This window comes from Pongo abelii, chromosome X, assembly GCF_028885655.2.
Source record: "Pongo abelii isolate AG06213 chromosome X, NHGRI_mPonAbe1-v2.0_pri, whole genome shotgun sequence".
Lineage (NCBI taxonomy): Eukaryota > Metazoa > Chordata > Mammalia > Primates > Hominidae > Pongo > Pongo abelii.
The window spans coordinates 123,655,410-123,679,963 of NC_072008.2; the positions used below are offsets into that span (position 1 = coordinate 123,655,410).

The 24,554-nt window shown below is 34.0% G+C and overlaps 1 protein-coding gene across 7 annotated transcripts in view; it reads right to left on the reverse strand.

Moving 5' to 3' along the window:
• KLHL13 (kelch like family member 13) overlaps positions 1-24,554 on the reverse strand; it is a 210,508-nt gene that overhangs the window by 3,103 nt on the left and 182,851 nt on the right. For all 7 annotated transcript variants that reach the window (XM_054544992.2, XM_024241083.3, XM_054544989.2 and 4 more), the window contains 4 exons: positions 20,160-20,292; positions 19,444-19,640; positions 9,238-10,033; positions 907-1,020 (listed from right to left, as the gene is read on the reverse strand). In XM_054544992.2, coding sequence (XP_054400967.1) covers positions 907-1,020; positions 9,238-10,033; positions 19,444-19,640; positions 20,160-20,292 — 1,240 coding nt within the window. The remainder of the gene's footprint in view (positions 1-906; positions 1,021-9,237; positions 10,034-19,443; positions 19,641-20,159; positions 20,293-24,554) is intronic.

Below are 24,554 nucleotides of genomic sequence, written 5' to 3' on the forward strand. Positions count from 1 at the left end.
AAAAAGAAAGAAATTCTACAGTAGGTTGATTTAAACACCAACAATTTGAGAATGAAAGTTGCTACTGGGACACTGTGAACAAACTATAGCCATTTCAGAATTTTTTAACAGAAAAATATATCTTCATGTGCATAAAATACAGATAATCAGCACAGAAATATTTATGCAATGACACCATAGTAGAATCCCCTTATAATGCTAAGGAAGAAGGAAACCCATATTATGGGCTATACTGAAAGAGAGAACGAACATTATTATGTACTATTATGCATATTGGAAGCACGTTTTATGCATAGGAGAACTTATATAATGATACACTCCTTCACATAGTTTAGCTTAAATAAAATGAATTAATTGTTGCTACAGAAACTATGAATGGTGTTTATTAGAATACAGACCATGGGGACTGGAAAGCAAAATTTGAATGCTTTCCAATTTCTTCTAAGTTATACCTTACAACAGGATTGGTTTACTAGTACTCTTATAAATTTACAGAATGCCCAAGGCATTCATATGCAAATACACACAAAAATAGTTTCTAAAATCAATATAAATTCTATTTTGATTCTCCATTTTTCTGGATTTTTTTTTTTTTTTTTAAGATGGAGTCTCGCTCTTTCACCCAGGCTGGAGTACAGTAGCATGATCTCGGCTCACTGCAACCTCTGTCTTCCGGGTTCAAGAGATTCTCCTGCCTCAGCCTCCCAAGTAGCTGGGATTACAGACGTGCACCACCACACCCAGTTAATTTTTGTATTTTTAATAGAGACAGGGTTTCACCATGTTGGCCCGCCTGGTCTCAAACTCCTGACGCCTGAACTATTATTATTACTATCACTATATGGAAAGATAACCATATAGTTAAAAGCTTATACAGTATATTGTGTTCACATGATACTTGTTTACCTGAAATATACATCACTCCTCCATACACAGTTCCAGCATGGCCATAGTGGGGCTCACTCATTTTGGCAACATAGGTCCATTCATTTGTTCTTGGATTGTAACATTCTACTGTGGCTGTTAAAAAAAAAAAGAAAAGAAAATTATTTTTAACTTCAAATTTAGCAATTAATTATTTTTCTCTTAAGTGGAACAGTAATAATATCCAAACACTTGAAACATATCTATTATAGCTATGATAGATATGTGTAAGACTTTGGGGGGAGCTCTTATAGTAATTATTGAGACTATATTAATAATATAAACCATTAGTACATGTTACATTAGACTAGATAGTGTAAGAATCTAACAAATTTCTGTCATTGCAGAAATCACTAAGATTTATTCTGTAATCTGCTTACATATTTATAATTTGACATTTCTCCATTTTCTTTGCTCTAAAAACATAGGAAGAAAGGATGAAAAAAATAAAAAGAAATGAAAAACTCCTCAATTCTGGGTCCCCATGTTGATAGAAACAAACATTAATACATAAGAAGCAAACTTTTACATTGAGAATGAAAATATACACACTTCTTGGTTTATGTTCTGAAGCCCACTGCTTTAATTCATATACAGACTACAAAATGGACACTGATAATAATTTCTCTACATTTATACTTTAAAGCTAATAGTTTATATATACCCACCATCATTGCAGCCAGTACTACTCTTAACCTGAAGATGGTTGGCGGCATAATATAAAGATCTTTATTAAGAATACTTCCTGTCAGTAATATATTTATCATCTTTTAACATTATGTATTTTGGAGAAGTGACCTCAACTCACTTAAGTATCTTTCATTCAGTCTGTTATAACCTCAAGAACAGAACAATGTCACCAAGAAAGATGGAAAAGGTAATCACTTTTTAAAAGGCAGAAAAGCTATTAAGAGAACTCATCAAAAGCATGAGGTCTAGATTGACTTGAAAAGTTCATATTATTTATTGCAGACACTGCCAACTGCTAATCCAATTTCTTGCTTCCCCCAAACTTACTTTTTTAAACTAATAGAACCACAATACTGCTTAGGGAAGCACTGCACCAGGCTAAAAACGAAATTTAATTTAGCAGGTTCCCTTGAAGCTTTGGTCCACCATATGATATAGTTCTGGGCAGTGACAGGTAAGCAGAAGTTTATTGAGTAGGACAATTTGATCAAGCCACCAGAATTAGGTTTAGCTACTTGCAACCAAATGCAATCCTGATGCATCAACCTTTGAATGGGATTCTCTACTTAAAAAAAATAACATGGTGACAGGCAAAACACACACACACACACACACACACAGAGAGAGAGAGAGAGGAGAGAGAGGACAGAGAGAAAGAGAGAGAAAGACTACTTTTCCGCTCTATTCAATAATTTCATTTCATCATCAAATTCACTATGGAAAGTATGCTTTTCTCCTCCAAGCACACCTATATTATGCCACTTCTTGTATCTCTCTACTGACTTTCTTTTCCACTTACTTTAGCTTTGAATTTTCAGTCTTATTTCAAAGGCTTTTACTATTCTCATTTTTACCTACTGCTTTGTTGGCTTTGTTCATTGCTTTAGGCTTGGATCCTTGCCAATTCTATTTCTTTTAAACCCTATTTCTAAAATTAATAACAAGTTAAACTGCCACATGCCCCAGTACTGTTTTTTTTTTTTTTTTTTACTATTTCCAGTCACTGGATGCCTTTTCAAATGTTCATTTCCATTTGCCTTTGGCATGACTTTTACCTAACGGACAAGCAAAATCCTATATTATTATTCTCTCTCTCTCTCTCTCTCTCTCTCTCTCTCCTTTTCTCTCTCTCTCGCCACATAAGAGAAAACCTAGTGCATTGATTGGTACTTGGCATTAGCAAAGCCATTAATGGGAAGGTTTTAGAAGTAATTAAACCACACATCCTATCAGAAACGGGGTCTAAAAAGACTTCCAGATATCATCTCCATCTACTTGAAGCCAAAGACAGGATTCACTATAGTATTACACTTTTCTTAATGCAGGACTCTGACTTAAACTTTGAAATTTTTGGATTGTAACTGTCCTTTCTTATGTTTAATTCAAACTGTTCCAATGTGATTTCCATTAGTTTCTTCTTATTCTTTTTAAAGTGGAGTTAGAATTTGAATACTTATTCACTTTTTATTATTATTAATATTTTCCCATGTAGAAAGATAATTCCTCTGTCAGTGACTTAATTGCATTTTCCCCTAATAGTGGTTATAAGAATCCATTTGTACTTTCTCATACAGGAGCCCCTCAGTGCAAGATAGCTATTAACCACCAATAACAAAATTACTATATAATAGTCCATCATTCTTAAGCTTTTTTCCAGCTAAAAATCTATCTCCTTTAGCTGTTCCAGGAGTTTAATTTTTATTGTCAACTTTTATTGTCATGCAGTTCTCCATGCAGAATTGCTATTGTTATCAGTCAAATCAATAGTATTTTATTTTAAAATAAAATACATCTAATTAAAAAGTAGATACACATGCTCTTATTTCCATTTTCCATATTTACACGACACTCAGATATAGGTTAGTACCAACAACTCTGATGGGAAGAGGGAGCAAGGGATGATGCAAGGCAAAGAGTTGGAGCCACAAAGTAGTGCTTCAATCGTAGTCTATAAGAGTTGGAAATGGTAAAGAGGCAACTGGAAAAATCTAGAGCAGGTGGCAGCAAACCTCAGTCCATAGGCCAAATCCAGTCTACTTCCTGTTTTGTAGGGCCCAAAAGATAAAAATATGAATGATTTTATATTTTTTACACATTGAAAAAGAATCAAGACTATTTTGTAACTTATGAAAATTCTATAAAATTCAAATTTCAGTGTTCACAAATAAAGCTTTATTGGAGCACAGCCTCACTCATTTGTTTATGGATTATGTAGGGTTGCTTTTACACCACAACAGCAGAGTTGATTACTTGTGACAGAGATTGAATGGCCCACAAAGCTGGAAATAGACTCTTTCTGGCCCTTTACAAAAGTTTGCTGGCTCCTAATCTAGAGAATTAACTTCAGTAGTTTGGTGGCCTAGTGTTTACATTAAAGAATCTCTCCAATTTAAGAATTATACTTAGGTTGGTTATCTCACATATATCAGGAGTTCTTATTTTCTGAGATAATTCCATAGGAATCCAGAATCGGTCCCAGAAGATGATGTGGAATTTATTTGTTCTTTAAGATTAGGAAAGAGATTAGCTTAAAGAAAATCATCCCTTTGATCCATGGAAGTGTTTAATTTTCAAACATATGGGCTTTTCCCAGGTTCCTTTCTGATGTGGATCTCTAAAATAATTCTTTTGCACCCAAAGAACATATTTAAATAACTACAATCTTTTCCATTTTATTGAGACTTGTTTTCTGGCCCAGTGCATGGTATATCCTAGAATATGTTCTATATGCATTTAAAAGAATGTGTATTCCATAGTCAATGGGTGGAGCATTCTAAAAATGGTAATTAGGGCAAGTTGGTTAATAGTGATGTACAAGTCTGTGTATCTTTGCTTATTTTCTATAAGTTATGGGCAGTGGGATATTGAAATATCTAACTATTATTGCTGTTTACCTATTCCTCCTTTTAATTCTGTCAGGTTTTGCCTCATGTATTTTGAGGCCCTGTTGCTAAGTGCATATATGTTTATACTCTTTACATCTTCCTGATGGATCTACCTTTTAATCATATAAATGGTCTCTGTTTCCAGTAACATTTCTTGTCTTAAAGTCTTTTATGACATTAATAAAGCCAATATCATTTTTATGGTTTCTATGTGGGATAATTTTTTCCATCATTTTATAAACATTCAACCTATGTATTTATTTGACTCTAAGTGGTATCTGTTCTAGACAGGATATAGTTGGAGCTTGCTTTTGTTTGTCTTGGCTGATAATCTCTGACTTCTGAAAGGGATGTTTATTTCATGCACATTTAATACACATTGATATGGTTAGATTTATGTCTGCAATTTTGTCACGTTTTTCATCTGTTTCACTTTGTTTATGCATATGTTGCTCTTCATTTGCTTTTCTAGGTGAAATAAATATTTTTAGTGTATAATTAAAAAAAAAGAAAATCATTTAAACAATGATGGCTCTCATACAGGGGAGATGGACTCTAGAAACATAGAACGCTGGTGAGTGATCAAGAAACTCCCAAATCCTTTGGGGGGTATAGAGGAATTTAATAAATTTTAGTAGTTTTATTGTGCATGTATTTGAAAAACATCTAACATGTTTTCTATAAGTTATTTCATTATTTGAAACCTTAACTTATTAATATTTAACTGAAGTGAAAGATATTGGAGCTGTCACATTCTTCTTCAATATAGGAAGCCTCAATGGAAGACTGATTTCTTATATGACACAATTTTGAAAGACGCCAGAAATAACTGACTCCTTTTACACTTAAGTGACAGCTACTCTAAGCTTCCCCTAGTTTCCCATTGTAACCAGTGTCAAAGGAAAGCAGCATTTTGAAGGAATTATATTTCAGCACTAAACCAGGTGAGCACATGTGTGCTAGTGCGTACACACACACACACACACAGTCTTTTTTTGATGAACAATGGGCTTAGGTTTCCTTTGGTCCAAGTACCCCATGGAAAGATTTTAAAAGGCCAAATGCATTAAAGTGATCTAAACTGTCTTGCAAATGTTGCCATTGTTTTTTTTTATTTTTAATTTTTGTGGGTACATAGTACATGTATATTTTTATGGGGTACATGAGATGTTTTGATGCAGGCATGCAATGTATAATAATCACATCATAGAAGATGGAGTATCCATCCTCTCAGGGATTTATCCTCTGTGTTACAAATAATCCAAATATATATACTCATACTTATTGTAAAACATACAATTAAATTATTATTGACTACAGTCACCCTGCTGTGCTATCAAATACTAGGCCTTATTAATTCATTCTAACTATTTTTGTACCCATTAAATTTTTCTTTTTATAATTATATACAGGCAATGGTTACTGTGTGTATGAAGTGGTATACTGGTACTAATCAACCTATTAAATTGTTAAATGACTTTCCCATAAATCCCCTTTTCCTGCCACCCATTCCCATCACCTCCTTCTATTTACATAGGCATATGAACGTGTCAACTTAATCAGTTACAATGTGAATGTTAATTTATTATAACAGATGTTAATGTGTGCATTGAAGGAGGAATTCTATTTTTAAAAAGTGCTTGTAGGGTAGGGGAAATGTTAAAAACTCGGTTTCTGGCAGGAACATTCAGAAATATAGGCAAGAGTTTCTTTAGAATCAAAATCTGCTATTCTGCAAAAACAATGGGTCCAAGAAAACTGGAAATGCCAACTAACACAAATTCACTTTTTATTTATATAAAGAGAAACACGATCATGGATAGAATTCAGGAAATTTCATTAATATTATTCTTTGGGAGCAATAGTAATCAAGGCAGGTTTCATCAAGTTTGGTTACCTCAGTAATATTGGATGTGACGTGACAAGACAATCTACTTCTTGCTTCTATTTGAGTATAACATAGAAAGAACTCAAATGGGGTGGAGTGGATCAGAAACAAATGAAACCTCTTGCTTCTTGGCTTTATCTAATGACTCTTTTTGGCCTTTTTTCTCCTGAAATCAAGACTCTAAATTTGAATGCACTTACTAAGTCAATCACAAAATATTTTTTAAACTTCCAATATATTGTATAATAAAATGTTTAGTACAGAATGCGTTTGATGGGTATGCTGATTTTAAGGGACGCAATCATTTTCTACAAAAGTTTAGCTACTTATAGGTTACAAATCTATAAGGTCATTATAGATTTGTAATCTATAGATCATTTCAAATGGAATAAAATATCAAATAATTGGATGATAACTAGAATTAGAATTCTTGGAATAGATGGTTTGTGCCTGTATTATAACGACATGCATTTTTTTAAATGCAGTTTATGAAATAAGATTAAAATGGATCTATATTTACCATTAGAGGGGAAATTTTTTTAAGTCATTATCCTTAGGTTAAGCTTTAGAAATTTTATTGTTAAAGCCTAAATATGAATTTAGGAATACCCTAAGAAAAGCATGATTCCCTTGTTTCTTTTCCCTTTCAAAATGAAACACAGAAGACTGTTTTTAATCAGAGATGGAGGGGTGGTTTCTGAAGGTCAGGAGCAAGGATTCCTGTGTATGAGCCACTTGCCCAACAGGGTGGTCTATTTCTAGTTCCTAGACGGGTATACCATAGGAGCAACTGAAACAGGGTTGGGATAGGTTCAAAGAAAGAAGCCTCTAGCATCTTGGTTTTATGTAATGACTCTCCTTGGCCTGAAGATTAAAAACTCCCAGAAGATTATGGCTTTTAATTAGTATTAGGAACTATATATTGAAAACTAAGTAGCTGCATATTAACAGGGGTGATAATATCAACAAGCAAGGACTGACTTTGAAAAACGGAGCTATTTCCTTTGAGAAAAGAAGACTGACCAAGTTAATGACCTATTATTTGTGAAGAAAATATTTAAGAAAAGATTATCTTACACAGGGATTTTCTAAGAAACAACCAAGTCACTACTTGCACCTTCCAGATATTTCCAGATATCACAAATTTAAAATAGTATAATAACATGAAAATAATGTGTGTAGGTTGACTGAGGAGGCCTAAAGAACAATTGTACACTAAGGACACTTATGCCTTAACTGCTTTTAAAAGTCCAATTATTAAAATATATTGGAAAACCTATGCAGTTCATGATCATGCAACATAGTCCAACAATCTAGAAAATCTGGTCTTAGAAAAAAATATCATTGTAACAACAAAGAAAAAAAAAAAAACTTTGGGTAGAAAAGATCAGGAAAAAGACCATGTCACTAACAAGAAAGTGTTTTATAAACAGGAAAGTATAAAAGCTGAGAACAGTTATTCTTTTCTCTGATAAATAGCTTAGTCTCAAATACATTAAACTATCTCTTATTTCTTAGAATATTGAAGAATAAAGATTCTGAGAATTACTCTGAACTTATCCAGAGCCAATGCCAATATTTTGAACTTTCCCAGCTCTATGGAGCCTGGAATTGGTCAACTACAAGGACTTTATTTATTTATTTATTTATTTATTTATTTATTTATTTATTGGGTTCAAGCAATCCTGCTTCAGCCTCCCTAACAGCTAGGACTACAGGCATGAGCCACATCTGGCTTTCTTTCTTTCTTCCTTTCTGTCTTTCTGTCTTTTTTTGTATTTTTTTATTTATTTACTTATTTATTTATATTATTATACTTTAAGTTCTGGGGTACATGTGCAGAACGTGCTGTTTTGTTACATAGGTATACACGTGCCATGGTGGTTTGCTGCACCCATCAACCTGTCACCTACATTAGGTATTTCTCCTAATGCTATCCCTCCCCTAGCCCCTCAGCCCCAGACAGGCCCTGGTGTGTGATGTTCCCCTTCCTGTGACAGACTCTATTTATAATAGAGAATAAAAGAATTGAAAACAAGGCCAAACAATAATGGTAATGACAAATATATGTCACAACATAAAATGTGGACTTCCTGCCTTTATTTTTGGAAAAATTATACTATCCCAATTTTATCTGAAATAATAAAATTATACCTTTTTGGGTTAATTTATATAGCCAAAGTATTCTATATCAAAGTATGTTTATGACCAATTTTATATTGGGAAGACAAAAAGGTGACCATCAAATAAAGCTTACCAGATGGGCTTATGGAAAAGAAAACTATCTGATATTACGTCAAGAGAATTATTTTTAAAACAGTCATAGATCATAATATTCACAGTGAACAAACTTTGGATAATGTTGAACTTTGTACATTTAATCTATAAAGAAAATTATCTATGTGGCCACTAATAGGTAACAAATTTTGTAAAAGAAGAAACAATGAAAGTTTTATGTAATGAAGGATTATAACCTGTTCAGTAAAATATCATATGGCCTTTTAAAAGCAGAAAATGAGAAAACATGCCAAACTTCTATCCAAGACCTTATTATAATTTAAATGAGCTAAGTATACTTTTTAGATGAACCTTCAAGATGAAGACCATATACACTGCACAGGTAAAATATGATACAATATACTGATGTATTTGTAACAATTTGTTCCCTCGCCAACGATATATGCCCAGATAAGGCATAAAGATGGTCTCCAATATTTTCTCAGAAAAATAGTTTTAAAATAAAACCCTAACTACATTTTTATCTGATTTTACAGGACTGCTTATTTTATGATATGATAAGAATTTCTGAGTGAAGAAATTTGTCTCTATGCTTAATATAAATGCACTTACGCAGTTCACCTGCTGCATTTCGCCCACCAACTGCATACAGATATCCTTTGAGGGCACTTAGGTGGAAGAAGGTGCGCTTTTCATTTAAAGATGCAACTTGCATCCATTTATTGTATCGAGGATCAAATCTGAAGACTGTATCAACTGCCGTTTTTCCTTTTGTATCATAATTACTCTGTCCACCAACCACATAGAGAAAATTTCCAATGACGGCGATGCCATGCTGGTACCTTGGGGCATCCATGGGGGCTAACGATTTCCACTCATGGGCCTTTTCATCATACATGCGCAATTCCTTACTGACAACCAGCTGCTGCCTCAGCACTCCTCCTAGTGTAACCAAGTGAGTGGTGTCAGACCTAATGGCAGTCCTGTCTGACTGCATAACTGGCTGCATATATGGCATCATTTGGTAATTGCTGGCTTCCAAAAGCAAATTCACACAAGTATTGTCAGTTCTCATGAAATCCACCGTTTGCACGTAATTAATGAGCTCCTGTGGTGTCATCAGTGGAAATCGTATGTTCTTCATTAATTTTGCAGCAAAGTCCATCCGAGGCTCTTCCAGGCGAAGCCAACGACAGGTAGCCTTAAAGAGCTCAAGTTCAGTACAGTGCTTAAGGCTATTACTGGAAAGCACGAAGGCAAGACGCTCAAAAGGGAGTTTCAAGAACTCCCCCGTGCTCAGCAATGCAGGAAAATTCTTCAAGACGAAATTGTTAACATATTTATCCACTTCGGTTAGATTGTAGGTGTTGGCAATCCGTCCAACTTCAACACAATTGTCTAAAGTGACCTATTAAGCCAATTAAAAAAATTAAAACATGACTACTTTCATGGCAATCACATCTTGACAGCACAAATACCTGTTCTAGAATAAGAGTAAATTATGCTTTTAATGTTCATATAGATACAAACAGGATTCTTATCTAAATGTATCAATGATCTACATACAGATAATTTGCAAACCACCTTTACTTAATCCAGTAGAAGGCTGACTAAAAGAAAATGATCATTCAGTAAGTTAGAAGCTACTCTAAGAAACAATGTTATAACTGGAATATGGCCAAACTAGTTACTCTTCTCTCCTCAAAAATGTATCCCACCCCCACCCCCAAAATACTGATTAAATTCCTGCCAGATGGAAACTTGGGAAAATAGAAGGTTGTTCTATTATGATTCATCTCAATCCACTTCTTAGTCATTATTCTTAAAAATACCACACAGCTAGCAGATCCATGAACAGAAAAGCTCTAATACCCAATCCCTAGATTTCCCTTTCATGTAAATAGGCATCACTCATTACTATCATTCATTTTGGTTCCTTCAAAGTTATCACTCATAATGAAAATAATTTAATAAGATAATTATTCCTAGGGTAAATTAATTTTCAACATTATTTATCTGGAAATATAAGCAAGGAAATTTCTTTCTTAAGGGCAGAGGGGCGTAACTACAACAAATCTCTCATGTAAATGAGATTTTGGTATCTGTGATGACTGTTTCCATCTGGGCAACATAGCTTTCCTTAGCCACTCTTACTTTCAGCACATTCTGTTTCTCTCTGGCGTCAACAGGAGCCCAGAACCATCTCCCCACCATAGAGCAAAATATAAAGTGAAAAGCTGACAAAGAAGAGAAGTGACAGAGAGGCCTTTCCTCAGTAGAACCTCTTTTCAATGCTCTAATAACTGACTCGTCAAAGGAAAAATAGGAAAAATAATATTAGCAAATATAATACAAAGAACAAACCACAAAAACAAGCCTACCATAAAAAACGCCAGCGTGTATGTATACAAACAGACACGGATCACAGGCAAAAGACTTAAATGTTTGGTTGTGTTTAAAATTTTGTCAGGTTATGTGTCCTCAACATCACACAAACTTTATCAATGTATTGTTAACCTCACACCTGTATAGTTAACAGATTTGGCAGATGTTTAAGAGACAATAAAATAATCCTCCTGTTGACATTTCTTTAAAAACTGAAATAAAGCTAAAAACATTACTCCTCCACATAAAATGACAGCCCAGTTAGGATATAATATCACTGAAATCTCTAAGGTTAATACACACACACATTGTTATTTTCATAGATTATTTTAATTAGACTTTAACTTATGGGATATACATGCAGAACGTGCAGGTTTGTTACATAGGTATTACATGTACCATGGTGGTTTGCTGCACCTATCAACCCGTCATCTACACTAGGTATTTCTCCGAATGCTATCCCTCCTCTAGCCTCCCAGCCTCCAACAGGCTCTGGTGTGTGATGTTCCCCTCCCTGTGCCCATGAGTTCTCATTGTTCAACTCCCACTTATGAGTGAGAACATGTGGTGTTTGGTTTTCTCTTCCTGTGTTAGTTTGCTGAGAATGATGGTTTCCAGCTTCATCATGTCCCTACAAAGGATATGAACTCATCCTTTTTCATGGCTGCAGAGTATTCCATGGCGTACATGTGCCACATTTTCTTTATCCAGTCTATCATTGATTTATTACTCAAAAAGAATTTGTACTCTTTTAAGTAGCTGACTTGCTTTACAAAAATGTTTAATTGCTTATTTTACTTAGTAGCCATATATTTTAAAAATACCTAACACGTAACTGTAACATAAAAAAATAGAAAAATAAGTTAACAAATTATGAGTCTCTAGAAATAGACAGCATAACACTGTATAAATACCCTGGATTTCTAACGTGGTTAACAAAAAGTCCATTTAATCCAATTTGAGGAGCTGCAGGTTGGTGGTTCAAAAATTTAAGTTTTGTAAATGGAGTTACAGTCAATACCTGTTTTCCCAATTCACCCTGAGTGGAAGGAATTTGAAGTCATGAATTCACATCCCAAGACAAGTAAGAATTATCTTGTCCCCAGAGTGAAGGTGATTTATACTTTTGAAGATGTTTATTAGTACAGTTAAGCAAAAGTTGATGACAACACAAATATAATTCCCAAGTATGCAAATTCTCATCATTATTGATATGATTACTAAAAAACAACAAAGAATGGGTACTTTAAGAAGGCAAAATGATACTACCAGTTGCCAGTCACCAAACTGAAATCTAAATTTATAGCATGTAAAATAGAGCAAGATTAAAGATTAAAAGCCAAACTGTATAATTTAGAAATGGGATCAAGGTATTTAATTCCTTCACCTTTTCCCTCTTCAAACTTATCCAGTGAGAAAATGATTGCTAGAATAACACGAGAAAGAAACTTACATTTTATTTACAGGCATTTGGAAAATACCTTCTGTATATCAATACATTCATATATACAGACACACAAGACTAGAAAAGACTTTGACAGACCATCTAACCAATACAAATAGCTGCCTACTTTTTTCTTTAAAATCACCAGAGAAAGGTATTCCATAACCTTCTGAATTGTTATCTTCTTGATAGAAGAACTAAGTATTTTCTTTTTTTATTTCTTTCAGTTTTTAATTTTTGTAGGCACATAGTTGGTATATATATTTATGGGGTACCCAAGACTAAGTATTTTCTATAGCTCAGGTACAACAGCTACCATACTGTGAGTATACAACAAAGGCTAAATACTACAAATATCAAAAATATAAAAAGTAAAGATACGATGATAGATGCAATTAAAAATAGGATACCTGTTGAATTAATGTAGCAAATTACTAAAACCTTATTAATTTCAAAATGAGACACAGACAAGAAAAATATGTAATAGGAAATTAATTCTTAGCAAGTATATGTAATCAAAGCTTAAAAATTAATCATAGAATATAGAAATTAAAGAAGCAAAGCCTACAGTAATAATTAACAATATAAATAGATCAAAACTGATGGAATTATAGTAAACAATATTCAGAGAAATACATAATATTCTATTATGATTCATTTTAATCCACTTCTCCATCATGATTCTTAAAAGTGACTCAGCTAGAAGATCTCCAAACATTAAGCCTAGATAGTATTTTTAAATGGATACATGTGTTTGTGTATCCATTGGATACATAAAAGGATAAATGGATAATTGGATATCCATAAATGGATAATTGGATTTATAATGCAATTTATGTATATAATAGAATATACATTGAAAATATAAAATATGAAGTTTAAAGCTTATTTTAAAAATTTCTAAGTAGAAATTTCATCTGAGTTCATCTTTTATTTCATCTGAAAACCTGGCCACAATTCCAAAGAAGGTTCACTTAAAAACAGAGTTATAACAGAAGTTAATCCAAATAACTACATTGGCATTTAAAAAGAACAACAAGGCCGGGCGCAGTGGCTCACGCCTGTAATCCCAGCACTTTGAGAGGCCTTGGTGGGTGGATTATGAGGTCAGGAGATCGAGACCATCTTGGCCTACATGGTGAAATCCATCTCTACTAAAAATACAAAAATTAGCCAGGTGTGGTGGCACATGCCTGTATTCCCAGCTACTTGGGAGGCTGAGGCAGGAGAATCACTTGAACCCGGGAGGCGGAGGTTGCTGTGCCAAGACCGCACCACTGCACTCCAGCCTGGTGACAGAGCAAGACTCCATCAAAAAAAGAAAAAAAAAAAAAAAGAACAAAAAAGGATAAAATCCTTCAAGCACCTGTGGGAACCTATAAAATTGTTCTTAAAATAATCAACTGCTCAATTCCATTTCCTTGATATAAATTATTATATTCTTTTATAACCAAACAACTTTCATAGTCATCCTAAAGGCACTTCCAACATCATAACATTGCAAGTGGTATTCTCAATAACATATTGGTCCTCACTGCTGCTGTACTATTCAAATTATAACTGATGTACCCAAAACACTGTCATTAACATAATTTGCTATTTTAATGGAAGATTTCATCTGAAATCTAGGACTTTTTTTTAAAGATTGGTGTTTTATACAAAGAAATTCCCATTTAGAAAAAAATGGGTATCTGCTTTTTTTTTTTTTTTTTTTTTTTTTTTTTTTCTGGCTAGCGGAGTGAAGCAGTGGGAGTGAAGAAGGAACAAAGAAATCTGTAACTGGTTGTGATCAATTAGTCGTAAATGCCATTGCACTCAGACCAGCCAGTATCTGCTTTTGTACTCTCAAGGGAAATGCAAAGACTAAGAAATCTGGCAAAAATTTGGGGAACTCCTTAGCCATTCAATGTGCCAAATTCTACTTGGTGCTATCTAGTTTATTAAAATGACAGCCTGATATCTAGTACAATCAATGCAGAGAATGAAACCATGTCCACAGAATAAGACTGGGAAGAAATCAAACAAGCTACTTTAGCAGGCAGAGAATGTACAGGTATCTTTTCTCAAGCCTCCTTCCACGGATGAGACCGTCACAGGACACAAAGAAGAGACACTTTGGTAAGAACAAAGGGATAATTGAATAATAAATACCTCTCTCTCTTTCAGTTTTTGTCTTTCTTCAGTTTCTAAACGCTATTTGAGGTGAATGCCACTGGTGTCTCCAGCCCAAAATATTCAATTCTCTATTTATTTGCACTTTGAATGCAGTTCTTTTATTGAATGCAATGTTAGTTATTACAACGGCTTTTGTGAGGTTGAAGAGGTTTGAGCCCAGGCTAGGCCTCTTCTTCCCAGACAGAGTCCCAGATAGCAGATAGGCAAGAATGGGTACTCAAGGTTATAGGAGGGATATTCAGAATATTTAACAACCACACAAGATGGGTATCAACCAATCAGAATGGATGGCCGACCATAAGCAATGGGGATGGCCTTCTATGTACTCTTTGCCCAATATCAGCCCTGTCAATAAGGAAGTCAAGACTGGTTTGGTGGGGAGGGAAATAATTTTGATTCATTTTTAATTTTAATTATCTATACAATTTGTCTCTAACTTGCATTAAATTGCCCTCAAAGGTGAAAAAAAAATCTTAAAAAACATGTCTGTTAATCTTTACAGGTAAATACAATTTAGATTAAATGAAGAATGTGAAATATATGTACTATGCAGGAAATCCTCAGTAATTCAGTAACAAAGGCGAAAGCAAAAGGAACTGCCTTCTCCAATGACTTCTGATTCTTTTTGTTTTTCTTTTGAGAGAAACATATTCTCCCTATTCCTCTCTCGTCTCCTTCCCACTTATGAACCTCCTTTATTTTGTCTCCAACTCTTCATCACCTCCAGTCACCTCAATAAACTTTCTCTCTACTTCATTGTGAGCTCTCCACCCCTATCATTGATAACAAATGTGCAGGTGGAACCAGTAATCTCCCTGCATCAAGGGGGGAAAACACAAGTAAAAAATTATTTTAAGAAAGATTATCCCCAAGTCTAAAGCCCAATGACATCTTCATTCTCTTGTTAAAAAATGCTTTTATACAAACATAAAGTGATTTCTTTCTCACCTTTATTCTGTTTTGTTCATTCTATATATTTGTATATTTAAATTGTAATCTTTTGAGTTCAATTACAGATGCCCTATTTCAGCAGCCTAACATTAAATTAGGTTGTTTTGTGAACTAGCCTAAAATCCTCCATAACAAAAGTTCCGTGGGGCAAATGCTAGATGCTAAAAATTTCAAATTGCAAACAAAGGATAAACAAAACTTACACAACTTTCTTATAAACTAGCAAATGAGGCTGGGTGCAGTGGCTCACGCCTGTAATCCCAGCGCTTTGGGAGGCTGAGGCGGGTGGATCACCTGAGGTCAGGAGTTCGAGACCAGCCTGATCAACATGGAGAAAGCCCATCTCTACTAAAAATACAAAATTCGCAAGGCACAGTGGTGCATGCCTGTAATCCCAGCTACTCGGGAGGCTGAGGCAGGATAATCGCTTGAACCTGGGAGGCGGAGGTTGCGGTGAGCTGAGATCCTGCCATTGCACTCCAGCCTGGGCAACAACAGCAACACTCCACCTCAAAAAAAAAAAAAAACAACAACAACAACTAGCTAATGGGCACAGTATTTAACATGTTGTAGTTATACAATGTCATAAGGACAAAACCAATGCAATTTTTAGGTATCACTAAACAAAGGCAATTTTCCATTATCTCCATAGTATATAAAAGTGGTTTTAGTTTTACAGAAATTTTTACCTACTATGCTTCATATCTATCCTTCATTGTCATCCTTCTGTATTCATTTCATTGTCCTCTTTTCCATAACTCCAAGAAAATAACATAACAAAAACAAAAATGCCACATCCTATAAACCACTAAGTAACACTGCAAATGATGGCAAAGTTAGAAGGGAGGTTGGCTCTTGTTCTATTAACACTGATGCTCTGTTATAGAAAACTGGTATCTCTATCCCACCAAAGGTGAGTGTGGCTTTACTACTGTATCTAGAGTTATCATTCAAAACTAATACATACATGTTTTCTGGGTTCTTTACTGATTCGCATTTTACGTACCACTGTTACTGATTCACATTTTACATACCACTGTTCTTCTTCCTCCACACAAATGATTGAGAATAGGATAGAACAGAATTGTATTAGAAGGGAATTTTTCTGTCTAAAAGTTCAAACCCAAATAGTGTTTTGATTATGTGAACTATAATATCACTATATAATTAAAAACATAAAGCCTATTTCCTCTAAAACATCTGATTTCAGCACACCGTTCTTAAACATGAGAACATTATATTAAAATTTATCTATAATAACTTAGCTCATGGAAGAACTTCAAAAAATCTTCCTTTACAAAATACAGTATCTTGAGATGTTCAGTTTTTATAAGTAGAAAATACACTGGGCCACTATTTTTCCTTTTTCACTTGATTGCTGAGAAGCAAAGGGGAAATAAATAGAGCCAGACTGAACATAGGTTTAACTGAAAAACAGAATGCATGAAAGAAGGGTAAAGGAAAACTTGGGTTTTGCATGTTCCTGGAACTAATAATCTGCCAGATTTTCTCAAAAATTACAATGGATTCTGAGAGGGAAGAGATTTCTACTCTAAAACCATACAGACATATCCTCTGCAAAAAAGGATGAAGGACAAGTAAGGAAGAATAATGCAAAGAAAAGAGGTAATTCCTAAAAGTTCATAGGCAAGAAAATTCTAAAACTGAGAGGTAGGAGTAAACTCTATCACAAGTAATCTTTGCTACAGAGAAGCCTCTTCTCCATTAGAAACAGGTTTTAGGATGTCTGCAAAGGATGCAAAAAAATAATGAACATGATATTTAAGGCAACATTAAGTGTTTATAAAAATGAAGACATTTCTAAAAAACAATTATAATAAATGTTTCAACACAGGTTAAGGAACCAACAGTCTAATTACTGGAAATTAGCAATACAAAGTAACTATGGTCTCATCTTTAAATAAAATTGCTTTAAATACAGTTATCTAGAACAAAATTATTTTCTATTATTGTGACAATAATATTACTATAACTTTTTTGTATTGTGTATTATCCAGTTTGCTCATTTTCTTTCAGGTAAAGGAACTGATCACAATCAATATCTGAAGTTCTAAGTACTAAACTTCTGTATTAGAGGATATGCCAACAATGTCTCTTGTTAATGATTAGTTCCAAAGAAATCATGGCACTTTCCTTAATTTGGCTCAGGATGACCACGTGTTGCTAAGATCAGTGTAAAGCAATGTTAAGAGTCTATAAGTACAAGCTTTAGGTGTTACTACTAAATTAAATTCTGGACTTGAGGCATTTTGAAAATCACATTCAATATGATTCATTTTTCCTTGAAATGAAGTTGTTATATCATGCCAGTGACACAACTAGAGGTGAGATCCTAATAGCTCTTGAGGGGATGGGCCTTGTATGATCAAATTAAAATAAAATTAAGCACCTAAATTCAGTAATGGAGGCAAGCAATAGCATGGGAATTAACCAACTTCACTTGGGCTACTTGAGCAATAAAGAAGACAATACAAGTCAACAATATAGCAACATGCTGCCATAAAAACGCTTAAAAGTAGCAATTAGTTCAAATTTTATAAGTAATTGTGAGACAGTAGTCTGAGTTTTCTAAAATCAAACATACAAAAAACACACTTTCAATAGGCCAGTTAAATTAGTTATTGGCTGACTTTTAAGATAGCAAGTACCTTAATAATAAAATAATTAAGGACATGCTCTCTTGAAAGTTAGTGTTTTAAAGAAGGTTCCATGTTCAAAAAATGTAAGTTGTAAAGATCTAACAGCAATTATTTACCTATATTAAGACTGATATGAGTTAAAAAATTATAGAAAACATATCCATCAACATAATGAGTTAGAAAATATACTAAAAATTAATATTGCCAGAATTCTTAATCAGAAAAACAAGCTCCAAGACCTCTGGAAGTCTTGGCAATATTTCTGTCCAATGTAGCCATTTATCTCCCCAGAAGTAAAATGTAAGGGTCTCAACTAAAATAAAACACTCTCTTCAGGAACTGGGTGACTACCACTAAGTACTTCATCGATTGGTAGTTGTATGTGCCCTATCTTATCTATTAAAAAATGGCTAAACACTATTCAGTAGGTGGTATGTTTTTATGGAATCAAGACTTACATTCTTACAGGTTTGCCCATAGGTATTAGTTCTTCTTAAGATCTAGCTCCCATATTAAAAGAAGAAATTTTAAAGAGTTCTAGAAGCTCAGATTACTTTTCCATTCAATTACATTTAAGAAGCCTGCTTGTATAGTCATTAAGCTGAATAAAACCAGATTATGGTATATACCATTATCAAACAGTTAAAGTATATATCTTTATCAAACATTATTAGTATCTAATGTCATTTGATTACACAGAGGCTTTTTTTTTCTTGCTGAGATGGAGTCTCACTCTTGTTGCCCAGGCTGGAGTGCAATGGCGCGATCTCAGTTCACCACAACCTCCACCTCCCAGGTTCAAGCGATTCTCCTGCCTCAGCCTCCCAAGTACCTGGAATTACAGGCATGCACCACCATGCCCAGCTAATTTTTGTATTTTTAGTAGAGACGGGCTTTCTCCATGTTGGTCAGGCTGGTCTTGAACTCCCAACCTCAGACGATCTGTCCGCCTCAGCCTCCCAAAGTGCTGGGATTACAGGTGTGAGCCACGATGCCCGGCCAACACAGAGGCTTTTATTAAACGATTCCATTTCATAAAAATGCACCTGTTTCAATCTCACCTTGCTTGCAGACCACATACTACAAGACACATCTGTCTAATGGCAAGTTTCACATTCCTGCACAGCAGATTTCATGAGTCCTAATCTAAACAGGCTACATCAGAGTCTACCACAGGAAAAATCAGATTTCAAAATATCTTACCCCAGATATGAGAAATACTTTACAGAAGTCCAAAACTGGCAGAATCTGTAGAAAACTGGCAGCTTCCAGCGTGTCTTGAAGGTTGTCCATATTAAGAGAAAGCTTTGCAGTATAAATGAAATCAATAATTTTCCTTAGACCAACTTTGCTGACACCATGAAGTTTAATGCACATTAAATCTTGTTCTTTCATTCCACCTTAAATAAAAAGACATTCAATTAAATGAAGGTGGATAATTATGGTCAAACTCACTTCTGCTGCTAATTAGATGCAATAAAATCAAGGGAAAGTCTTATTTTATATAAGCAGTCGTATTAGAGTCAGCCTGCTGCACATTTTACCGTTAAAAGAGTACTTAAAAAAGATAACCTCTATACTAATGGAGGTCATATATGATGCAAGTGCTTCCAAAATGTTCTCACTTCCTATCTTTTGACATAGAGTAGAGATTGTATTAGCAGGACACAGAGTCTCTGATGGCCCAATAGATATGAGCTTGAAAAAGAAAAGCTGTGAGATAAAGATGGACAGTATGAAAAAAGTGCATCAATTTTCCATGTTAAAACAGCACCACCAAAAACCATACATACTGTTGTGTACTTCTTTTGAAGCTGTTTCCAAAAGAACTAAATTTCATGTTAGAAATAAAAAAAGATTTAAACACGGATTTTTCATATTGTTTTAATGTGGTTTCAGAGTTTTAAAAGGCAAACTACCTGTGAACATAGCCTTGAAGTAATCACTAGCAGATGCCATCATGACTCTATGCACAGGGAAAGCATCATCTGTGTCACCTGGCATCAGGGTCACATCACAAAGCAATCCTTCAAGTCGAAGCTGGTCAAAGCCCTACAACAAGAACATGAGTTGAGTCACTAATCAAGGTAAAATGAGGTTATAAATCTTCGTGTGCTAAAATTGAATATTAATGTGGTGCAACATATGTGGAACATAAAGCCAACAGAATAATTATTCAGGAGAAGAAAAAATAACTGCACAACTTTCCTGATATGTGCAGGTTTTCTTTCACTGTAGGAATAACACAAAATTAAGACTAATTTAGGTTAAAAACGATTAAGGAAAAGTATATACTTTAATTTAATAGTCCTTTTATAGTGCTTGACTGAAGCATCTTGGTTTTGTTTTGTTTTGGGGGAGGTTGAGAAAGAAAAGTAGAGAGCAACTGTATTAAGTGAATGATAGTTCTTTCTACTAATTGTATTATTTCATCTCTTTGAGAAGCCTATACTCAGTACATTGCTGCTGCCTGACCAAATATCTTTCAAGTTTCAAGTTTGAGACTTAATTATCTTTGTTTGAAAAAAAAAAAAAAAGCCCAGGAAACCCCAACGTGAGACTTAATTGTCTTCAAATGCCTAAAGGTTTAGTGAAGAATTAACAGGCTAGCAGCCACAATTCAGAGGAGTGACAGAGCTCTGGTGAGAAGAATCCTTGTTGGTTAGCTTTTTCACTACACCCTGATGGTCTCAACTAATGACAAATAGAGAGTTGTTCTATTGATATAAGTTGGAAGAATGACAATCACTTTTAAGATTATAACAGGTTGAATCTACAACATACACATATTTCAAAACAACATGTTTTTCGTTTTTTATCTTTTATTTTTAATTTTTGTGGGTACAGAGATGTATGCTTTAGGGGATGGATACCCCATTTACCATGATGTGGTTAAAATATCATGTTTTACACGTCAAATTATATATAATGTTTATTTGTTGATTAAGAATAATGAATTTAAAAAGATTGTAAAAGGCTAGTAAAGTACACCAAAAGGGAACAATATACAATTTAACAATGATACAAAAAATGAACATTTTGGCAAGATTGAGTCTGTAGTTTTAAAGATAGAAATGTTTCATTATAAAAAATCAGGAAGACAGATACACAAAATACACAAATTGCTTTCTAATAATATAATACAATAAAAACCAATAGCATTGATTACTCTGTCCCCTTCATATTTTAATGACTTCAAATAAAACTATGTTTTGTTTCACAGATTTAAAGAGCAAAAGGCATAACATATTAAGAATGCAGTTTTAAAAATATTGATCCTACACATATGTGTAATATAAACCCTAGTTAAGCTTCTCATTTTAAAGCTTTTTAAAGAAAATGCTTGAATTACAGAACTGGAACTTCAAAGAGATGATCTGATCCAGCCACTCTCCCTCTAGGGAAAGAGATGAACATTTTTATTCCAAAAATATTTATACATTACACATACACTTTAAAACAAGATTATATATCATATTTTTCTTTTTCCAACAATGATTGACATGTTTATGTTAACAAATATCAAATCTTTCACAAATGCCCCTTTTTCTTTGTAAACCCAAATATTTATCCTATGCCCATATTTATCCTATGCCACTATTTTTATTTTCCATTGCTAATTCGTCTGCTGTCTCTGTTATTTAGAAAAGTAGAAGTAAAATAATAATAGCTCATCTTGTAAAAGAGATGCCAATTTTAAGGGAATATTCTCATGCTGAAGGCATGAGAAGAGTCACTTCAGCTCTTTTTTTTTTTTTTTTTTTGAGACAGAGTCTCGCTCCGTCGCCCAGGCTGGAGTGCAGCGGCACGATCTCGGCATTGATATATGGGGTCTAAATTGCAATAAATTTGTGGGAATCACCTTTCAAATGTAGAGTATTGGGAAGTACTGAATGAGGACACTAGGGTGTGGGAGAGGATAGTCAAGCATCAGCTGAAACAGTTGAGAGACTAGCATCTTTGAATTCCCCAGTGTTTGGCATACTGTTGGTACTTAATATATGTTCCATTAACGCATGAACAAACAAACAAAATTTTACTCAGAAGCTACCACTGGTAACTTTAAAGCCATGTAGTCACATTGGGTAGGATGTAAACTTTGCAACAAGTTAACTGGAAACCAGGAACTTATTTGTGAAACCTCTCCCAATAATAAAATGAGTTGTGCCTAAAGTGTTCGTTTGTGGTAGTTTGTGGTAGTGGTAAAGGTTAAGGTAAGAGAAAAGGTAGTGAACCAGGAGTTAGGGAGAAAACGCTGGCTCCCAAACTTGTGTTTGTTTTCTCCCTCATATAAATTTCAGGTTTAAAAAATTAAATATGTGCTTGTATGTTTTTTGAAGTCAAAATACAGAAGGATATAAGTTAAAAACTTAAAGGCTACCTCTTTCACTTACTAGAAGTAACCACTGTTAACAGTTTAGTAAGCATACTTCAAGACCTCATTCTCTATATATCATAATCTACATTATGCTTATATTAAAATATATAAAGGCCTCTTTAAAGTGGGTTACTATAATACTGTTGTGCATTTTAAAATTCACTTGAGCAGATAACACAGATAGTCTTCTATCTCAGTGCACAGGATTTACTTCATTCTTTTAGTGCATGCACAGTAATCTATAGTAGGGGCATGTCATAAGTTATTTATCCATTCCTGCTTAGTTGAACACTCAGGTTTTCCCTCAAATTCTGCAGTTATAAGCAATGCTGCAATTAACCTCCTTGTACATACACTTAGTTGTCTAAGTATATCTGTGGGAGATATTCTCAGGATTGAAGTTGTTGGTTCGAAGGATATTTATTTTTAAAGTTTTGAATAGCTAATGGCAAGTTAAAGGATTTGATTTTTCTTGGGAGAAATAACATACCTTGGGCATTGGCATAAAGAGAGATGTCAAGATACTAATGAGATGAGTCTAGGTACTGTATGCCCCCTTTATTTTTATTTATCAAATAGTTTTTTATTCTTCTTCTCTAAAGCATACGTAGACAATATCTTTATAAAGCAATTCTGGATTATTTATTCAAAAGCAATGATTGTATCTGATCCATTATTTTCTTCCACTAAAGAACAAAAACAAACAAACAAAACCTTCTTGACTTATTTGCTAGCCTCCTGCCTTTAAAATATTCCTGCAAATATTTTACAATTGGAATTGAATAATGTCGGTATGTTCCATTCCTACTACGTATTACTTTTTATTCCCTCTGAAAAGAGGAGTAGCTAGTGCATCATGTATCGTCAGTTGTGTAATTTCTTGTTTTGTCCATATTCCATTCAAACTGCTTGTGGAAGTATGTAATCAATGCTCAAGATTCTGGACAGCTTTGCTCAGCTAAGACACCGGGAGCTTTTATTCTTTTCACAGATTTTATCATTTTGCGTCCCTTTACACTATCATTTTTAAAAAATCCTTTAACCTTTCTCAGTATAATCTGGTGTCCCAAAAGAAAAGAAGTTAAGGCACCTAGAGCATTTTTAACAAATTCGGAGTGTCTTCTATTCCACGCTTAATGTATCTACCTTTGGCAAGTTATCTGCTTTTGTAAGGTTTTACATTTATTTTCACAACATACAGTGTCCCTTTCTAAACATTTCATAACCTTTATTTTTATATGCATAAATGAACGACCCCACTATCTAATTCCATATTAGTGAATTTTATTCTACATTATGTCTATCTTTATCCAAATGATATCTGTCAATTCAGATTGTTTTCAAACAAATTCTAAACATCTTGTTTGTATATCATTTTCCAGATATCCCAGTTCCGTCTAAAGAGAAGCTCCTTCTGACTATACACATTGTTGTGTACAAGAAGGCAGTCATTTCTCTAAATACCTTTTATTCTCTAATCTTCTAGTGGAGTATGCATACATTAAAAGAAAAAGAGAGAGGTTCATTATCTTCCAAAATTCTCATCTGCCTTCTATATATCTACTTTTTGCTTTCACTCATAAATCTTTTGCCCTATTTAAGAAGCCTTTCAAAGATTCCTGCACACTCGAAATAAGTCCTTTTACTGTAAAATCATTTTCTTTCACCAAACTTGTACTCACTCTTCTTGAAAGATTTACATGAACATTTTTGTCTGTTTCCATATGCTAGTATACCATATACCTATGCAGCTCTGCTTTAGGCAAATTGTTCAGTTTCCAATTAGTTTTTCAGAATGTCCTTAAAACTGCTTCTGTTGATTTAAACTCATCATCTTTCCAGTCTCGCTATCTCAACACTTATCTTAGTTCTCTACTTTTCTGTCTCTGTGCCTTGGGTTTGATTTAAGAGGCGCTTGTCTGTCCTCAATTTCTTT